The sequence below is a fragment of the Centroberyx gerrardi genome, chromosome 20 (genome assembly GCF_048128805.1).
Source record: "Centroberyx gerrardi isolate f3 chromosome 20, fCenGer3.hap1.cur.20231027, whole genome shotgun sequence".
NCBI classification, from domain to species: Eukaryota; Metazoa; Chordata; class Actinopteri; order Beryciformes; family Berycidae; genus Centroberyx; species Centroberyx gerrardi.
Genome location: NC_136016.1, coordinates 12373831 through 12394634, shown reverse-complemented (window position 1 = coordinate 12394634; position 20804 = coordinate 12373831). Strand labels below are relative to the sequence as shown.

Genomic DNA, 20804 nt, shown 5'->3' with positions numbered 1-20804 from the left:
GCTGTACCCCTCCCTCCGCCCGCTCCCCCCTCTCCCCGAAAGAGAAGTATGCAGCTCTGTGTTCTCCACTTTCCAAAATACAGCTGCTATGCAACAAAGTGCGCAAAAAAACAGCCAGGTGCCTGCCAGATATGCGCGGATACCGCTCACTCCGGGGAGGCGAGCCTTCTTCAATGACTGTGTTTGTTGCAGTGTTTGTGCGTTTTCTGCCTGTGTGCTCACACGGATTTGTGCTTATGAGTAAATGCCTGATTTCTCTTAAGTGAATGGGTGATTTCTCTTGACAGCCACTCATCCACCTACACACACACACACGCACACACTCGCATAAACACACTTGCCCTCGTGTGCATACACACACGCACACAGACGCACACCTTCTACACACACAAACTTCAGCCCCGCGGTTTTATGAATGGGCTGGTTGTGAGAGACTGGCTGAGGCAGCACATTGAGTCAAGGGGAGTGAACCTCCATTCATGAAACGGGGGGGGACGTTATTCTACCACTAACAACACCTAAGAGAGGAACTGGCCTATTTCTCTGTCAGTCTTCACCTGACAGCAGAATTATAGAGAATTCACTCCTTTTTTTTCCCCCAGGATTTCAGCTTTTTTGGAGCACACAATTCCCATTTTTTTCTGATGAAGAAGCTATTTCCCTTCTTTGGTGTAGTCCAGAATAAAGGATTTGAAAAAAAAAGACATTGCAATGTTTGAAAAAAAGTTATTGCTAGTTTATGACATTATTTAGTCGTCTGCCGATCAAATTCAATGAAAGTGGCTTTGTAAAGGCCAGGCGCGTAGTGTAATAGGCGTTTAACAGCTTCCAGTGGGGAAGTAAAAGCAGTACTTCTCCGTGTTGATTCAGAACAGTCCTGTCAAAGCCAGGGGGCCGCAGGGATTTGAGCCAGGCAGCGCAGCCGAGTGTCAGCAGCATAGCTTTGTGAATGGACGGCAGTGTGTGTTTTATTACAGGAGAGAGGGGAGGTGTGTGTGTGTGTGTGTGTGTGTGTGCCTGTGTGTGTGTGAGGAAGAGAGAGAGAGAGAGAGTGTGCCTGTGTATCTCAGTGTGTATGTTCATATGCGTGCCTGTGCATCTGTATGTCTGCGTTGATGTGTAACTGTATGCCTGTGTGTATGCCTACTTGCGTGTGTGTGTGTGTGTGTTTGTGTGTGTGTGTGTGTGTGCGCGCGCATGTACTCCAGAGGGACGGCTGCGCTTTAACGTTCGCTGCAGCTGGAATGTTTTCTCTTTCGAAAGCGAGCACCAACCGAGGGGGAACAGATGCAGTAAAGCAGAAGGAGCGGGGCCCTTAAAATAACAGTAGTTGGACTTGAAGCGATCACCAATAAGACACTGGGAGTGTGTCAAACAACACACACACACACACACACACACACACACACACACACACTGTGAAGTCCATTTTGAACATAGTGCCTGTAGGGCTGTTTTTGCTATTTTCTTGGCTGACAGTCATACTTGGATCTTATTGTGTTTACCGTATTCATACGCCTGGCATGACTACCAGTTCATATGGTAGACAGTCCACACACACACACACACACAGAACACGTGAGTGGAGGAGGTGGTTGCAGGCTGCATCTATAGTAAGTTGCTGACACAGGCCAGTAGGTGTGTAGAGTGAGTTGAGAGCCAGCGTATGGCAGTATCGATCCTCACCGATCCAGGAGAGGAGTAGGAGGAGATGGAGGGGGGGTGATGGATGGATAGATAAAGATAAAGCACAGATAAATCAGGATGAAGGGAGATAGGGGAAGGAGAGGGGTAAAAGGGGGTCAAACGTGCCTCGGAGCATTACGATCGAGATCCCAATCGAGAGATTGAGAGAGAGAGAGAGAGCGAAAGGAGAAGAAGAAGAGAGAGAGATCGCGAGGAGAGATTGGACGAGCAGGAAGAACTGTGGATGTGGCATGTGCTCCGATAATTTAGAGCAAGGTGTCCCGGCCTTTCTGTGTTGTATGTGTTATCTCACTCTGATAAGGCAGATTCCTCCCTCTAAACACACACACAGGCATGCATTCACACACAAACACATATGCACATGGAGCCACATGCAAGTCTACACACATGCACACACACACACACACACACATTCTCCCCCTCCCTCACTTCCATGATACCCTGGTGGGCAGTGGGAGCTCATTATATCATTTCAGTAACAGTGTGGGGGTGGATCGATTGCTACATTAAACATTAAGAGGGGACAGCTATATTGGGGGCCGAGGGATTGTGAGTGAGGAGTCAATATTGTGCCAGATTAATTACATCCCCCCCTAGCCTGCGAAGGGACGCCCCTCTCGCTGCACATGTCCCGGGACAGGGATGTATTGTATCGGGTCCACTAAACAGCAATGGGCCAGTGAGATTTATGATTGGTCAATGGCCATTTATAAAAAGCCAATGCGGCACAATTGGAAGTGAAGTGGACAATGGGGAAAACGTGCGAGATCAGAACGTTTACCGATCACGTTGTGGATCCCTTGTTGTTACCAAGGATGTGGCCCATGTGAAGTTTGACATTTTGGGTGGTTTTTTTCCTTCACAATTTCATGCTTTTGCAACACACACAGCACCCATTCATTTACAGTGGGAGATTTCTGTTTCCCCCACCCACCCATTATTTCCACTCATATCCCGTGATAGTAATGCTGATCAATATTATGCCGCTTTTCCACCGCATGGTACCGGCTCAACTTGCCTCGACTTGACTCTACTCGCTTTTGGTAGTACCACTTGGTTTTCCACTGCAGATAGTACCCCCTCAATGTGCACCCCCCCCCCCCCCCCCCCCCCCAAGAACACCATCAAAGGGATGGTTTTTCTTGATTCTCGGTATGTGGCTGTTAGTCACAGCAAGGAGACAGATTTTATTTCAGAAAACAGGAGAGTTTGGGAAATCCTACATCAAAGCTCAGACGACGAGACGACTCTGGTTGCTCAAAGGCGACGTAAGAGGGTAAGCTAACCTGGTAGCTAATGTTAGCATTGATGCGCAATGATGACGATTCTATCTGACCAATCAGTAGTCTGCAGTGTTTTCACGTCACCTTTGGTATCGCCTCAGCTCGCTTGGAACCTCGACGGAGGTGCTACCAAAAAAAGTACCAGGTAATATGGTACCTGGTACCTGGTACTTGCCCAATGGAAAACTAAAAAAGGCGAGTAGAGTCGAGTCGAGATGAGCCGGTACCATGCGGTGGAAAAGCGGCTTTAGGTTGATTCATTGAGAAGATTCAAGAAGTAGGGCAGGAATCATTCTGAGGAAAGAGCTGACATTGCTTATTCAGACACTCCTGACTCCGCTTGACCACAGGAGATCACACAGACACACAGGCACCCATGCACACTCACAGACACACACACACACACGAGTACACACTAAGGTCATTCCCACTTACAGTTGACAAGATCATTCCCACCAGTTCAGAAGAATGCTGTGATATTTCCATTTTGAAAAGAGAAGTGAAACTTTGATATTTGCGAAATTCACGGCGCTAGTGCTTTCACATGATGGGTGTCATTCAAATCCACATCCTGTTAGCCAACACAACAAAAGATACCCCGGAACGTTTTAACGGCCTACAAAACTCCCAGTTGTGAAAGGGCCACGTTGCTCTCCCGACCAATCATCTTCCCCCGTTGATACCACTGTACTTTCCATCAATCTCGTTGGGCTTGTTTGGCAGGTATCTGACAACAATTCTTTAAATATTCAAGGAGGCTGAACCATTATCAGATGAGAGAGGACGACCTGTAAATCAGATAGAGCAGAGACTAATGGATCCAACGCTCCTGGGCTCCCTGAGCAGATAGATACTGAAGCCACTCTTGGGCCTGTTGGCTCTCAGAGATGAGGACGAGCTTGTCAGTGCTGGCCAGGCTGCTTGTCTCTCTCTTTCTCTCTCTCTCTCTCTCTCTCTCTCTCTCTCTCTCTTTCTCTCTCTCTCTCTCTCTGTCTTCCTGATTGTGCAGTGACCTGAGAAGCACACACACATGTCCAGCACATGTTTCCACGCACCAGTGGAATGACTGGATAGTCTCTCCAGTTGAAATGGTCTGGATTATATTGTATCGCCTCGCTTCCTTTCCTTCTCTGTCTCTCTCTCTCTCTCTCTCTCTCTCTCTCTCTCTCTCCCTCACTCTCTCTTTCACTCGCTCGCTCTGAGAATTTTTCCACTGAACTATTGGACGTGCCTTCAGTGTTAAGTTCAGCATATTTGATACTGTGGTGTCAGCTTTTCATTTTCATCTAAATGTTTAGTCAAACATATAAAGTAAAGCTTAGATGTAATAGAAACGGCACCCAACCCTTGTCCGTGGAAGCAAAACATACCACCACACGCAGTGCTTTAAAATTACCATTAAAGTATAGGTTACATCTAACTTATGAACCGTGTGTTGACAGTCCAATACTTCTAAATTACACTGTTGCTTTTCCCTATTACGCCTCCCTCTCACCACAGTGGAGCCATGCATTCAGCTGAGTGAGTAATGTTATTTGCAACCCATCTGAATCAATACCTTCCTTTTTAACCTTTAAAGCCATTGTGACATAATTGGCATCCTTGTTGTTTTTATTGATCCGTCACCACATAAGAGATGTGGGGGGAACCAGGTGTAGCCTATCAGATAGACCGGGAGTATAGTACACCGAGCCCACGTGCCGCCTGCACCGCACATGCACTAATCATGGGGGATACGAACCAGACCCCCAAATAGCCCTAGAGATAGTTCCCCGAAGAGTAACACTTGAATCCGATTTGTATGATTCGACCCATTAACGGTGGATTTACATTACGTTCACGTGTCGTCCGGTTTAGCTAGTTTCATTCACCCTATTTGACACTGGGGCCGATGTCCAACCAGCCAGAATGATGAGTTACTGCGAGCGAGGCTGTCGTGTGCTGCAGACTTCCAGAGGCTTAAGACTTGGCCAAGTCACAGATAAACATCCAATGTAAGACTCTCCAGATCCACTCCTGACTTCAGATTGGATTTCCCTACAGCAGGGCCTTTAATGGTAGGAAATACTCTGTCTAAAATAAGATGGGGAGTTCATAGCAGGGTCTCTTCAGCTGCCTGAAATGGCCCGTGCGCTGGTGATATGTAAAATGTTTTGATTTGAAGTATAATCCTGCGAATTCCTCTCTCTTTCATTATGGATCTAGACACTTATCAAAGGTTACAAAATATCAGATGAACAATTAATTATATTAATTAAAATCATACACTACCAGTCAAAAGTTTGGACAAGTTTGGAATGTATTATGTTTTTCATTATCTTAAAGCCATTTTGATCTAAAGGCTTATGCTTAAATGCTTGAAATTTGTTTTTAGACAAATATAAATAGTGAAGTTGATGCCCATGTATGAATTTCTTTCCAAGGGCAGAGTGGCTACTTTAAAGAATCTAAAATATAAGATAGTTTTGACACTTTTTTGGTTGCTGCATAATTCCATTTGTGTTGCCTCATAGTTTTGATGTCTTTACTATTATTCTAAAATGTGAAAAATAGTACAAATAAAGAAAAATGCATGTGTCCAAACTTTTGACTGGTAGTGTATGTTCTAATGATGCAGTGGATCATTGCTCTTCCTATTATGTGCCTGCTGAGTTTTTCACAGCATAGTCAGCATGCTGTATCAGTGTGGCAGCGTATCTCTCTGTCAGAGCTGTTTGTGTTCTTTAGCTTCGGACGAGGATCCCGCAGGAGTCCTATAGTGTTTTCCTACGAGTTCCCACTACCTCCATATGGCCCAGCTGAGGAGCCCATTGTGTAGAGAAGAGGTGGTGGGGGGGGGGGGGGGGGGGGGGGGGGGGGTGTTGCAGGGTGCCATCCTTGCTCCTGGGATTTGTTTGTGGTGGGTGTCTGTTGAATAGGCCCCCCCTATGTAATGATCCCTCTACTTCCTAAAGCACTCAGCCATGACCATCACCTTTCACCCCGCATCCTCCCCCTCTAAGCGCCACAATTTACATATGTAAAAGTCCATCTCCACCCTGCCTTTAGCTGGGGGTCATCTCTCTATAGACGGCGCTCAGAATAGGGTGTGAATGGGAGACGGCAAAGAATACCACAAAATAAGGAAGGAGGAGATAAGACAAGTTTGTCTGTGAGTGAGGAAAAACCCTCTGACCTTATCAGTTTAGGATGTGCTGAGAATCCGCCATGGTCCACCCAACGCCCCGGGAGAATGTGCAGAAATCGCACCCACAGGAGCGTGCATGCCCACACACACACACATGCAAGCAGGCAGTCATAGGCACATGCAAATGCATACGTATACTCATTCACACACATACACATTCACCAAACTTCTGTGTTATCTCAGAATTGTCTGCTTTAAATTGCAACGGCTAATGTGTACTGTATCTGTCTTTGACGGTCTAAACACCTTTCGGGGCCATCGTGCTCTGTGTTTAAGTTCATGAACCCACCTTCCCCTTCTATGTAGAAAAGAAACTATGAAATATGAGGATCTCTGTGAAAGGGTGATGTAACATTTAACAAAGCTGTTGGAGGATGAAACCAGAGCCTGAGAACCGGGGTCATATTGCCCCAAATAAAACCAGGAGAGGGGAGAGAGAGGGGAACGTGAAGAGCATAACTCTCCGTGGCTCTATTTACAAGACTGCCACTAGCTTATAAACTTTAGCAGCAAATTTGACATCATTTGGACTGGGAGATTTACTGCAGTACTCCAGAGAGTCTGAAATAGTTGCTGGAAGCCAGAGTTTGTTTTGATTTATAGACTGATCTTGGAATCGGAACGGATCTTAGATTCATTCTGAAAATTTGTTTGCAAAATTCGATTAGTTATCAAAATATGAAGCAATTCATACTCTGCACATGTTTCCATGCAGGATCAAAGTATGTTGAATATTCCAATTTTCTGCATGGTTCTTTGATCCTTGGCTTTATAAATCTGTGTATTCTTTGTCAGGGCATTCATTAACAGGGACATCAGCCAACTCCATCTAATTGGAAGAGCATGCTGGGCAACAGGCAACAACCCCAATCACAAACATGCACACACACACACACACACACACACACTGACACGTACACACACACACACAAAGCTGTCCCGTGCTCATTTACCAGATTAATTAATATGCTAGAGAGGTCACACACACTGTTTCACACAAATGGCACACACACTCACACACACACACACACACACACACACAGACACCTCCATATACAGCTGACGCCATTCCCAGGCCGGAGTGTTTGAAATGGAACATCCTCATAAACCGAGGGCCACATCAAGGGCAATATTCCTGCCAATCGCATTAGTGGCTCCACTTGGCCGCATTGTGAGTGGACTTGTGTACACACACTGCGGATTGTTTGCAGTTCATGACCACGGCAGAGAAAGGGGAGAATGTCAATAGACAAACACACTAGTATTATTAGAGAGCCAGTCATGTGCCACCCTCTGTGTATGAGCAGACGAGCTGTCGGAGACTTAGAGGAGGCTGGAATCCCATTGTGTCTGTCTGGGAAATCTGGGTAAATGCTCTCTAATCCCGTTGATCCTCCGCTAAAGCCAACACTTCCTCACCTGCCTGCCTGCCATGGGAGAGTGAGTAGAGACCAAAAATAGGAAGGTTATGATGATGAGCGGCACTGTTTGATTTTTAGACTCCGTTTACCACTTGATACATTTTTCGTTTGTCACTCGAAGGCAAACACAAATGAAGTGAAACACACAAATATACAAGTGACTGTTAACATCTGGATAAGGACTGGAAAGAATGTTTCAATATAAACTGTGTATGCTGTTATAACTGAGGTGTGAAAAATTGTTTAAAAATCGGTACCTGTTCCTGCCTGCACTTCATTCTTTCTTTCAGCTTTATTTCACTTTGGTAGAGCATTTAAATTTTTTAGCGCACATAACTGTAGGAGTTTTGTGAATGATCACCCACTAAATCTGTTTGCTCAGGGGAGACTCATAGTCACCACTGCCTCCTCACTCTCATTTTGAATACAAAATTGTACTTGTAATACATTTACAAAGAAGAAAAACTAAACCCTGGTAATACTACTTAATTCCGTTTCTATTTCATGCCGATGACAGTTTTCAAGAAGTCTTCACAGTTATCATTATTAAGAGCTGGGGGGGGGGGGGATCCTGACTGGGCGATAGTGACAGCAGATCCCATGGCAGCTACTGTTGGAGGTTGACTGCTCCCGAAATTCTTTAGAGGCGTGCATTTTAAAAAGTCAAAACGTTCTATCAAAGTGAAATGTCACTTTAATCAGTTCTCACTCTTTGTTCACTCTCTAGCCGTGTCTCCTCCCTCATTTTTTCACTTCCTTTCTCTCGCCTTAGTGGAACAGTCGTCTCAGGCCTTATACAGCCAGCCAGCCAGCCGGTCGCTACATTTTTTCTCCTCCTTTTTTGTGAATGGGCCACAGTATGTAATTACCTGGGCTCAGCTTTCAGTGTGGCCTGTTCTGTCAGCTCCACACCCACTGCATACACACAGACACGCACACACACACAGAGACACACACATTTGTACGCACACACAGATAGAGAGACACACCGAGATTGCTAACACACACATACGCAGTCTCGCACATGCACACACGCACACACGCACACATAAACACAGGCCTCCCCAGCTGGAAGTGCACAGCTGCTGCTGTTTACCCTGTCGGGACCAGAAAAACATCCTGTACAGTACTCCGGGTGAAAACCTCCCCTCACATAATAAACACAAGCCCTCGGCACAGTTTGAAGCTCCACTTTGGGTGGTTTCTGTGGCCTTCAAGGCAAAGGTCCCCTCCAGCAGTCCGGCTTGATAGACAGTTCAATGCGTTAGGTAGAGTTTGCAAATTTGGGGGGAAAAAAAAGAAAGAGTGGATGCCTTTGGAGAAAGATCAAACGGCAAAAATGCAGCTAAGTGTTTTAGACTTTGAGGAGATACAGATTACCTGGCATTATCAGACAATCAGACACTCGCTCCTTACTTTTTATGTTCCCCTCTTTACTCAAAGGCAAACAAATCAAACACACAAGTGGCTACTAACATCTGGATACCAATAGGAAAGAATGCTGAGTCACATATACAGTGTATATGCTGTTCTAACAGAGGTGTGACATTGGCTTTCATCAGGCCAGAGACGGCTCTCTGGCCCGTAGAGTTGTTTACGTTTGAGCTTGACTTTGACAGAGGAAGTTTTGGCTGCTGTTGTGTCTGGAAGAGTGAAGAAAAGTGGGCGAGGACACGTTGGGCTTCCAAATGACTGCTGGAATGCAGTCGTGTGTGCATGTGTGTGTGTGTGCGTTTCTCGGCATGTGTCTGTGTGTGCTGGTGAGTTTATATGTGTCTGTCTGCTTCCCTGTGTTTTCAATTGACAGTCACTTAAGCAATTTGGCTGGCACGTAAAAGAGATTCCTGTGCAGACAGAAGTATTTGCTTTTGCCTTTAAGCTTAACGACAGTAGTATCAGGGAAGGGGCGGATAAAAAAAAAGAAAACACAAACCCTGCTGTGTGTGCCAACCAACATCTCTGTTTCTGCTCACTGTCTCTTTGTAGCGGTGGCATTTCACAGCCCGCCGGTCACTATCAAGAAGGAGCCCCAGAGCCCGGGCTCCGACCCCAGCCAGTCCTGTAGCCACAAGCAGAGCTTCAGCTACCCCAATGGAGAGCAGTGCCTTTATGCCAGGTACCTTCAATTTCTTCTGATGGAAGTCTTAATATATATATCATTTGGTGCATGCTTTCATTTGAAGTGCCTTACAGTCCCCAAACACTTGCCAATTGACAATGTCCAGCCAAAAACTATGTGGTAAATTGGTTAGGGTGGTAGGTATATAGGAGACAAGGATTGCAATTGGGGATCAGGCTTTATGTTTCAGCACCTAGACCTCTTTGTTACAATGCACACATGTGTCTAAGGTTTCCAAGAAGGGGGATGATACACAGGCTAATTTAAGGGGAAGACTAAGGGGAAAATAAATGAAACAATATGTGCTTCGTCCCTTCTCAAATCTCACCCTGACTACAATTATCTTAGGGTGTGCAGTGCCATGCAATATAACATTGATGAGAAACCGAGCACTGGTCACCTCTCATGCATAAGTCAGTACAGCTAAAAGACTGACCACTACAACCCCCACTACACAGCTCCCATTAGCCCTGGTTGTTGTATTGACTTGTAAAACTAGTGCCACTCCCCAGTGCAACCGTGTTCTAACATGTTTGATACATGTGTGTGTTTGTGTGGATGTTTTTTCAGTGCCTATGAGCAGAAAAGGGCTGCAGGAGGAGCCAAGAGCTCCTGCCCAGGGACCCCCATGTCTCCCATGCAGCAACATTACTCCCCCAAACCTGCCGTGGCCGGACGGCCTGACGCTGGCTACATGAACCCTGCTGCCACCTCCCAGCCACTGCCCAGCCACAACTACCCCATCAACCCCAGGTGACCCACCACAAAATCTTGGCAGGACTTAAGCATGATATTTTTCCATATGTATGATTTTTTACATTTACTTTTAAGGAATTTAGCTGACACTATCCAGAACAACTTACAGTTGGTGAGCAGGTTGGGGTTCAGTGTCTTCCTCAATAACATTTCCACAATAGACATAGGCAGTTGGTTTTGTGATCAAAATATGAAAAGAATTAGTGTCATTGCATTGCAGTGACAGTAAATTTCTTGTATAATTCAGTTTTGATTAACTCAACCCATGAACTGCATTCATACTAATTTCATTAGCATAATGAACCTTGAGGAGATACATAGGCAATTCTTTGAGCAATGGTCAATGCTCCCAGCAGAAGTAACAAAACAAGCCACAGGGTCAAAAATCTATTCATAATTTCTCCTGCCCTCCACAGATGTGCAGAGGTGATGTTATTTTATTTTATTCACACACAGACTCATATGTAGAATTCATATAGCCCCCTGACCACTGCGGCATTTTTTTGTGTCCCGTGTTGAGTTAGCAATTACAAGAAATTAGAAGAGAATCTAATATAAAATCAATATGATACAAAATGAACTACCTCGGAGATAAGGACATGATGGTGTATTTGCATATTATGGATGAACATATGTGAGAGCCTAAAACTAACTCTGCCTCATCTCTCAGCTCCAGGTATCAGGGCGCCTCAGCAGACCCCATGTGCCCCCAGTTCCCCCCACCAGGGCAGGCCTTCCAGCGCATGCCGCCTGCCCCAGCTGGACACGCCGGGGGCAGTGGAGCCGGGGGAGGAGGGGGCGGGGGGCCAGGGGGTGGAGGTGGAGGTGGGGGTGGAGGCGGTGGCGGGTATCATCGGCAGCACTCCGACCCCTGCATGCCCTACCTGCAGCAGAGCTTTAAGCAAGAATACCTGGACCCTTTGTATGAGCGGGCGGCTCACATGGCAGGACCGGCGCCTGGGCACGGACCGGGACACGGGCACGGACCTCATCCCCACCCACATCCACACCCGCACCCGCACCCCCATCCACACCCCCATCCACACAGGTTCCCACCAGCCCACATGATGGTCAAGCAGGAGCCCACAGACTACACCTACGATCCTGGTGAGTGACAGAGAACAGCTATAGTGAGAATGGATGATGCAGGAGGAGTCAGTATTTGTAAAATTTGGGGTACATTACATGCAATACATACAATTCAAATTTTCAATGAGCCTATAGTGATTTTTTCATGCCCAGTGGGTGAATTATGCTATTACACCCCGATTCACTGGGGTGATAATGCACATTAGCACTGCAGAAAAGAAACCTCATGGAAATTTGTTTGTTTTGGATTGTGATTGAAAGCACAAAGGCATGGAGAAATATGGACTTTCTTTGTCTAGGCAGAATCCATATTTAAATTTTCAAGAGATAGTTTCACTGTCAAGCAATATGTGGTGTGGTGAATTGAAAGTAGCTCACTGAGAATTTCTCAGGTGTTATGTGGCATTGCATTCTGCCTCACAAAAGTCCCTTTGAAGACAAAGCCTCCCCGATGTGCACAGCTAACTTCAGAACAAAATGTCCAAAAGGCAAACACACTTCTTTACTGTAGCCTATCTACTCCTAGACTCCTACCCTACCCCCTCCCTGCTTCCAAAACTCCTCCTTTCAACTCTCTGACACTTCGCAAAGAAAAGAAAAAACAGTATTTTTTTTCTCTTGCAACTACACTCCTCCCTCCTTCCGTCCCTCCCTCCCTCCTCTGGTCTCAGTGAGAGAGAGGCAGAGGAATTTCATTGAGAAAATGGAGGGCACTGGAAAGACTAGAGTCCCTGGTGGAGTGCTCCAGGGTTTCAGGTTGCACCAGCGGCTTCCTTTTTCTGCAGGCAGATGAACTCATAATGGAAAAATGAGCGTGGCCGCAGTAACCCGAACCTCTCACTGGCTGGGCTTTGGAAAGGGGGGGGATGTTGGGTGAAGGGGGGGGTGGGGGGAGGGGGGTGGAGAAGAGAGGGGGGTAGAGGGTGGGGTAGCCAGCACAAGCCCTTTAACAACAAGCTCTACCACTAGATAGCACAGCAACCAGCAAAGGAGTGAGAAACATAACACTCTACATGCATTGTGTCCTCATTCACCTGTTATAGCTACTATAGGAGTGACAGTCAACTGAGAGCAGAGATGCTTTTGTTGCAGTTCCCACAGGTCCTACATGCACATTAGTGGAAGGCTACAAAGAATGCCTTCCAGCACTGAAACCAGCATACTTTATGCATAATAAAAACCCGAGGAATAGCGACCTAAATTCTTTTCACTCTTATGTTTTTCATACCCATACCTTCGATCGGGGGACCGGATAGCACTGACAAAGTTGAGCTTTGTGCTTTGAGGAATTGCACAACCTTGAGGAAGAAAGAGAGAAACAACAAAAGGATGTTTGTCTGTGGATAAGTGTGTGTGCTGCTGGGAGGAGGAGAGAGCTGAGGCTGGTGGGGTTTCCTCTGAGGTGTCTCTGATATGAGTTTGGCCAACGGTGGGGCCTGATCAGAAATACTATTGCCAAGACCGTAAAGGAAAAGACCAGAGTTTATCATTCCTCTCCGTCATTTCACAGACAGAGCTCGACTGTCCAATACACCCAGCAGTTCATGAGATCTGTCACTGTGGGTGGCAGGAGCCTAAAGGTTGGGGAAGTAGGCTATTGTCTATTTAAATCCATAATTAGGACGAATCTGTCTGGGGAATGTGAATGAATTGCACAAGGTGCCCTTGAGCAAGGCACTTATCACCCAAGTACTCCAGATGTAGACGACTGCTTGTACTGTGCAGCTTTGGAACTGTATATATACAAAGGAGGGTGGGAGAGGAGGGGATAAATAAATAAATAAATAAATAAAAGTTAAAAACTAAATAAAAATAAAAATCACATGAACTTATGCTGGTCAAAGGATCCCAAGTAGTCTTAAACTCCAAAAATCCCATTAAAAGACACGATTGTAAACCAGAGGTCATAATCCACCAGTGCAAACTTTCTTTTAGGAAATAACTTGGATAACTGAATAAATAGCATTTGAATCAATACACCCAGCAGCAAAAACAGGCAGTGCTATTTTTCCATTAATACAGTTTATGCAAACAACATTGCTAAGCTTGGCTCCACGGATTGTTTTTTTTATTTGCTGTTGATTTATGATGTCATCAGTTCATGGCCCTTTAATTAAAAAGTACCCTGCCCCAAATGATATGGGTCAAGGATAGTATAAAATAGAGGCACACTGAGGGAAATAACTCAAAAATTGAACAACACTGACATTTCCCTTTAACCTTTACAATGTAACCAATAGCAGCCAAATGCCACAAGTGTACAGTCCCGGGGTAGGTGTAGATCTGAGAATGAGAGTCCTAGTTTCACATACAAATTGGCATTCCATCGCTTAATCACCGCTATTGTGTTGCATGAAAGGCACAAAATGGCCATGCCACTCAGCACACAATTGACCCTGGCGCTCTCACACCCAATCTCCCCATCGCTCCCTAGTGGGAACCTGCCATTGCTGGCAGACATATTATTTACAGTGTGATCGAGTGCTGCTGCCCCGGAATGGAGGGCTTGATTTTCCCCAGTGGCATCTTATCACAGCCACAGCACTGCAGCTGCATTCCCCAGGAGTGAGTCACGGCCCGAGCCAGAGGCAAGAGCGCTACACCTTTCAGCTGCTGCGCTCTCACTTCTCTCGTTCATTCGGTTTACAGACGGCATTCAGATAGACAGACAGACAGACAAATACGCTCAGTGACACACCTTTATGTGTATGCACAGACACCCAAAGACAAACACGCACACACACACCCACACACACGGGGTCAGCGGCCAGGAGAAAGAGAGCATAAACTCAAACAACACTCCTCAAATTACACAACTCATTAAAACATGTTACATGTGCTTCACAAGTGTTCCAACTTGCTAAGAATTTTGCTTGAAGGTTTATGAGGGGAATAAAAAATCTATTTCAGTGAATGCAGCTATTGGAGTCAGCCAATGATGTGCCCAGACAAAGCGCAGACACTGTATACTGTACCACTTTTCTGGTCTGGTGAAGGTGCTTGCTCATGGCCTAAAAATACCACCAGAGACAAGACAAGTGATATGATAAATGCAACGTTTGTCCTTGCAGCGCTAGGGGTGATCACACAAAATATTCACATAATACACCCGCCTTCCCAAGTGGATATTGGCTTAGCAAGCAGAGAAAGGGATCCTTGTACAAAATATGCTTTATGTTATGTTTTTTTTTATCCACTTGAACATATGGATACATTGTGTGCATTTGCACAAGGTCATCTTCCATTTCTTTTAAACTATTGTGACCCAGCACTAGAAACCTAACCCTAACCATAACCCTAATCATTTTAATTGATGGCTAAACATGGATAAAACATATAATTTTGGCTGCTTCTTTCTTCTTCCGGTGATTAAACATTGTATTTTATCACTATGTTTTATCACGCTTCTGTCACTTTGCACTGTTATATCACTGTTAAACTAAACTAAACTAAACTAAATTTTTGACCTGTAGCCATTTGTGTTTCTGTGTTGTAGATGTGCCTGGATGTCCCTCTATGTACCACCACAGCGAGGGCTACCCAACCCCCCAGCACAGCAATGAAGGTAATTAGAATAGCTGCATTTCCTTTTTGTTCTTTATTGTAATCTTTTTAGTGGTCTCTGCCAGATTATTATTGTTAATCAGTATTCATTCTTAATTGATCTACCAGTTTAAATAAAGGTTAAATAAAAAAAAAAAAATCTCTGACCACTGACTGTAGAAGGGTTCATAATGATGTCAATGTATTGCAGTTGCATATCCAATCTCCCTCTCTCCCATGCTTTATCTAAATGGAGCCTTCACTGGCTCAAGCTTTGCGGTCATTGGCTAACCGGCCTAGAGTGTCCGTGTTTCCATTGGCTAACCGGCGGTGTGTCTATGTTTCCATTGGCAGAGGCTCCAGCCTCACTCCTGCCTCAAGAATCCCTGAATAAATATTACTCCTGGAAAAAGCACAGTATTTTTCCCTAGCAAAAACGGAAAACAATCCTCCCATTCACTCCCATTGTTTGTTGCACCATTTTGGGTAATTCTATTTCTTGTTCACCAATTACGCTTAGCAAATAAGAGCTGTGGAATAACTGTAACTCTTAAATGGCCCAAATCAAAGGGGAGTTATAAGGGTGTTACTCCTGAGTTTACAGGTCCTGGAACTGGGAGCGAGGATCCAAGTCCCTTTCAGATGTTTGCACTATGAAATCCTCTCCCTCTCACTAAAGTGCTCTACTCTACTTGTGTCGAAGTGGATGAGGAGTACACACTTATTGGCTTAATGCTATTCATGGGTGAATACACCCTTGTATTTTGTTGAGATGTTGGCATGGATCCCAACTGAACAACCTAATTGTGGTAAGACCAAGGCCGCTTGAAATTCTAACACAATCCTTCCCTTGTCTTCCAGGCTATCTGTTTGAAAATGACTCCCGCGTGGTTCCAGAGAAGTTCGAAGGTGAGCCGTTACACTCTCACATTCTCAATCAGACCACCGTACAAACGTGTGTGCTCATATACACGTGTGCGTACAGACAGATGCACGCGTGTTCACTCTCACACATACACACAATTCGTTCACAATCCACTCGGCTAGGTGTCAGTTGGATCGAATGATCAAATGGTTATGGATGACAGCACTTAGGGTATAAGACAGAAACACAACCCATACACTCACCTAGTTGGCGCTCAGTTTGGGATCCAATCCCTATCACTGACCATCATCTTATATCGGGATCAGAGCTCCTTGTGTATCAGGTAGTGTCACTACACAATAAGTATTAAGGGGTCTTTGTGTAACAGGCAAACTACTGTAGGTAGGAGCTTGGTTTGTGGGTTTGGTTTCTCCACGCACACGATGTAGGGCTCCTGTGTCACGGTGAGAACAGAGACAAGCAGTTTCCCATGGCGTTGTTGGTGTTAGTGATTGATGCTAAAGGAGATTGAGTGGAGAGCCTGAGGGCTTTAGCACTGGTTGAACCAGTGAAGGGTGCAAGTTCACTTAGAGACAACACCAGTAACTTAGCTGAGGTCCTCATGTTCCCACACTTGTGTACAACGTATCCAATAACCAGTAAACAACCAATTCCAAGCACAGAACAGTGTCCATTTACACATTGTTTCACCCATTACTGGTAATCATTCATTTTTCTCATATGCCTGTCAACACAGATGTGTGCTGTATTACCTTCAAGTGTTTTTTCTTACATTGTTTCTCACGAAGGGCCTAAAATTTTCCCTCAAGGTTGTTCAAATCAGGTTATACAGCCTTATCTGTTGCTTTTATACAATGTCACAACTCACTGCAGCCATTTTCAGTGACCAGTCTGTGACCCTGTAAGCATTTGATTTAATGTGATATTTCACTTTGGAAGAAAATTTTTTCACTTGTCAGCATTCAAACGTGAAACATCAACATTAGATTATCTGGGGGATCTGCTGTCACCACTGGTATTCAGAATTTATTCCCTAGCTGTAATTAGCAGAAATTCTCTCTTACAATTTTTAAACGAGTGCTGACTATGGGTCCTCAAAGCAGCCAGTTTTGGTGGTTGAATCTTCATGATCTGGTAGACTTATACGCACCAACAAATGTAACTAATGATGCGTTTTTTAAGTGATACTATGTATTAGCCAACACAATAAAAGCCTTTTAATTTTGAAAGAGAAGAGTGCCTTGGATTTCTCCTTTTTTAGGGTTAGGGTTAGGTGTTTACAGAGGTGCTTGAATCACATCTTAAGCTCATTAAATGGAGATATTCGATCACACTCGGCGAATAAGAAGTAAAAAGGAGACACTTTGACATATGTGAATGTAGCCCATAAGCCCGCTGACCTCTGGTCTCTTTGCTCCTTGTCCAGGTGAGGTGAAGCAGGAGGGGGGTGGTGTGTTTCGCGAGGGCACGCCTTACCAGCGCCGCGGCTCTCTGCAGCTCTGGCAGTTCCTGGTGGCCCTGCTGGACGACCCAGGCAACGCCCACTTCATCGCCTGGACCGGCCGCGGCATGGAGTTCAAACTCATTGAACCCGAAGAGGTAGGCATCAACTTATTTGACTTTTAATTGAGGGTGTGATTTTGTTTAGGGTTCTTTGGACACAACACAGAGAAAAAAGTTAGTGTTCAAGCAACAGGAGCAGAGGTGCTGTCTTAAATAATTAATTGATTAATTATCTTACATAATTAGTACGTGCAAAGGGATGAATAGGTGCAGCATTCTATCCGTTAAAAGCAGATCCTTCATTGTACCATTAGTAACATGATGTTTCAGCCATAAGGACCTTGAACAGACACACTCCTGACATAGTAGGAGACATTACATAGAGGCAGGGATGCAACATTAATTTCTATTGGAGATTCTTGTTTTCCTTCTTTTTTTCTGTTGGGTTTTTTCTTATCACTTCCCTGCTCAGTGCGCTTGAACCCCTTAGGAGCATTAGGACATAAACCATAGATCATTTTTTTAGGCCTTAACCTGTTTACTTTAAATCTGTATCAATCTTCAGTGTGGGGAATTAAAGAGATATCCCATTTAAAATGCATCAACATTAGTTTTTACCTCATTTTACTGTAGTTCCTTATCCACAAATATTGGAAAAGTGTTGATAGAGATCACGATGTTAATACAAATCTGATAGGGGCAGCACAGGAATATTACTCGGAATGAATCCATGTAAGCAAATGCTTTTGAGGCGATGCCTAGATTAGAATGATCAGAAGTGAGATTTGGCCACTGTCCTTATAGGTCTATTCTCTGATCCATCCTCCATTAGTCCCCCATTCATTATTCAACACATGAAACGGTAGATTGATACAAAATGAAGGACAAGCGCTATCACCGAATCATCCAACACCCCTCCGCCCCCACCCCTTCTCTCTCACCTCCTCACATTTCTTTGGTCGAGACATTTTCGCGATGTTTAAGTCTGCAACTCGAATGGACATATCAGACAACGTCCATTTAGGTGGGCCATAATACAGATAGGCCAACTGTCTTTTCCATTATCTTTTTACTGTACATTAAAAATGAATGAGGCAAGAGTTTTACAAGAGCAATTAGGGCTGAGAGCACACTCAAAGATCAAACAGAGCTGCTGGCTGGACGGCCACTGTGGGATACAACCCGTCTCCTCCTGAGTCATGAGTCTCTCTGAGTATCTCCCCTCCCCCATTTCACTATTTCCTCCAATATGTGAGATGTTTGTCAACATAAAGCTAATTCACAACCCCTAAATAATGTGATTTACTTCCCCTCGCCTGTTTGGGATTGTGAGACGCTCCTTTGGTATCAGAATTAGTGGCCCCTTGTCAGCTGGGAGTTCAACTCAAGGTTGACTGTATTTCATGGCCTGCCTATGACAACCAGCCACCGACTCTTATTTCACTGCGCACATTGTGGGACTTTGGTTGCATTCAAGTGGTAATGGGTTACATAAAAAGGAAGTGAATCCACATGTGGGGACTCGCCCAGCTCTTGGCAATGTTGACGCCGCTGAGTTAAAGAGAGGAAGCATTTAACTTGTCACTGAGGCCCCCTAGTGGTTAGAGTATGGAGTTACAAATGATTGTGTCAGTGATTTGTGGTTCAATGATTGGTTAGGAATATGAACTTTGTAAAGAAAACAAAAATGAAAAAACAACAACGCAGACCCAAATTATTCTCATCTGTAGACGTGTCATTTGAAAGAAAGCCTCATTCTTCAGCTCTTCTAAACAATGCAAATAGCCATGTAGTCACCCGTGAAGGACCCTGGCCCAAGCCACCAGAGCTGAACCATCCCAGATGCGTAACCACATCTCCTCCCTTTCTCCTCCTCCCCTGCCATTCCCTTTCTACCTCCCTCCCTGCTTTTCCTCCTCCCTCATTCTGCCTCTCCCCAGGTTGCCAGGCTGTGGGGCATGCAGAAGAACCGTCCAGCCATGAACTACGACAAGCTCAGCCGCTCTCTGCGCTACTACTACGAGAAGGGAATCATGCAGAAGGTACAAAGCACATTCTAGTCATATTCTTAGAATTTGTAAATTGAAATTTCTCATTTATTTGTAGAGGAAAAAAGAAGAAAAAATCCAAGGCACTCTCCTCTGTATAAAGTTAAAAAGCCTTTATTATTCTTGGCTATTTCATGTTAAAATGTTAGAAAACGCACCAACATGTTGCGACCCCACCTGGCATTCTTCAGGGTGCAGAGAACAATGAAACATACAGGAGCTCTGCCTTTACTGTCCCCAAAACTTGACAATGGGGTGTTTTCTAATTTTTCCTTCTATATCATGCACCTGATCCAGATTTTTGTATGTACTTATACAACTAGCTTAACTGCAGAAAGATCACTCATGTCATTAAACCCCATCTCATCTTTATTTGGGCCCTTCTTCTCCTCCGTTAAGGCTGGGATGTTGTCAGGCCTCAACCCCTTGTCAGTCATCAAATATGTAAATCATTACTGATTAGCTGCGCTGAATTAAACAGGGAGAAACCACATGGAGTCTGATATTCCCTCTTTAGACAGCCATGAAAAGATTGGACAGAAATTAACTTGGAAAGTAATTAAAAGGTATGCACCCGTATGAATTAAGCTTTTCCCTCTTTCCGCAGGTGGCAGGGGAGCGCTATGTTTACAAGTTTGTGTGTGAGCCTGAGGCCCTCATCTCCCTGGCCTTCCCCGACAATCAGCGGCCCAGCCTGAAGGCCGAGTTTGAGCGCTACGTCAACGAGGAGGACACAGTGCCCCTGTCCCACCTGGACGAGGGAGTGTCCTACCCCCCGGAACAAGCCCCCCAAAACATGGGCCCCCAGCCCTACTCCAAAGGCTACATGTACTAAAGCCACGCCCTCCCTCCCCCCTGCCCTCCTGCCTTCAGAAACCTTCCTGTTGTACCCACCCATCATCATACACATACCCGATTCCCCCTGCACCTCTTGCACATGCCCACCCCATCCACTTGTATATAAGGCTATGGTGTTTTTTGTTTTTGTTTAAATTAATCTCATTAGGGATTTTTTTTTTGAGTTTTTAAGAGCTGCATTCCTCTCACTTCTGAGGCCTATTCAATCCATAAACATGACTGTGGTTAAAGAGATTGCTTAATAAATACCCATAATACTACCCAAAAAGAAGTCCGGACTATTCTTTCTCCTGTTTTTGTGATGAATTGTATGTGATATTGTATAGTTCTAGACAGATCTATGTTCAGCGTGTCTCCTCCTCATCTTCCCTTGGTGACTGAGGTGGATTTAGGTGAAATCAATC

At 44.9% G+C, this 20804-nt stretch overlaps 1 protein-coding gene across 1 annotated transcript in view; it reads left to right on the top strand.

The window, feature by feature from the left end:
* The window catches only part of etv4 (ETS variant transcription factor 4), a 30285-nt gene extending 9629 nt beyond the window's left edge, over window positions 1-20656 (top strand). The window contains exons 5-12 of the mRNA XM_071927220.2: window positions 9585-9714; window positions 10288-10470; window positions 11144-11580; window positions 15059-15127; window positions 15967-16014; window positions 17418-17590; window positions 19435-19536; window positions 20150-20656. Of these exons, the coding sequence (XP_071783321.1) occupies window positions 9585-9714; window positions 10288-10470; window positions 11144-11580; window positions 15059-15127; window positions 15967-16014; window positions 17418-17590; window positions 19435-19536; window positions 20150-20377 (1370 nt within the window). The 3' untranslated portion in view covers window positions 20378-20656. The remainder of the gene's footprint in view (window positions 1-9584; window positions 9715-10287; window positions 10471-11143; window positions 11581-15058; window positions 15128-15966; window positions 16015-17417; window positions 17591-19434; window positions 19537-20149) is intronic.
* The last annotated feature ends 148 nt before the right edge of the window (window positions 20657-20804 follow it).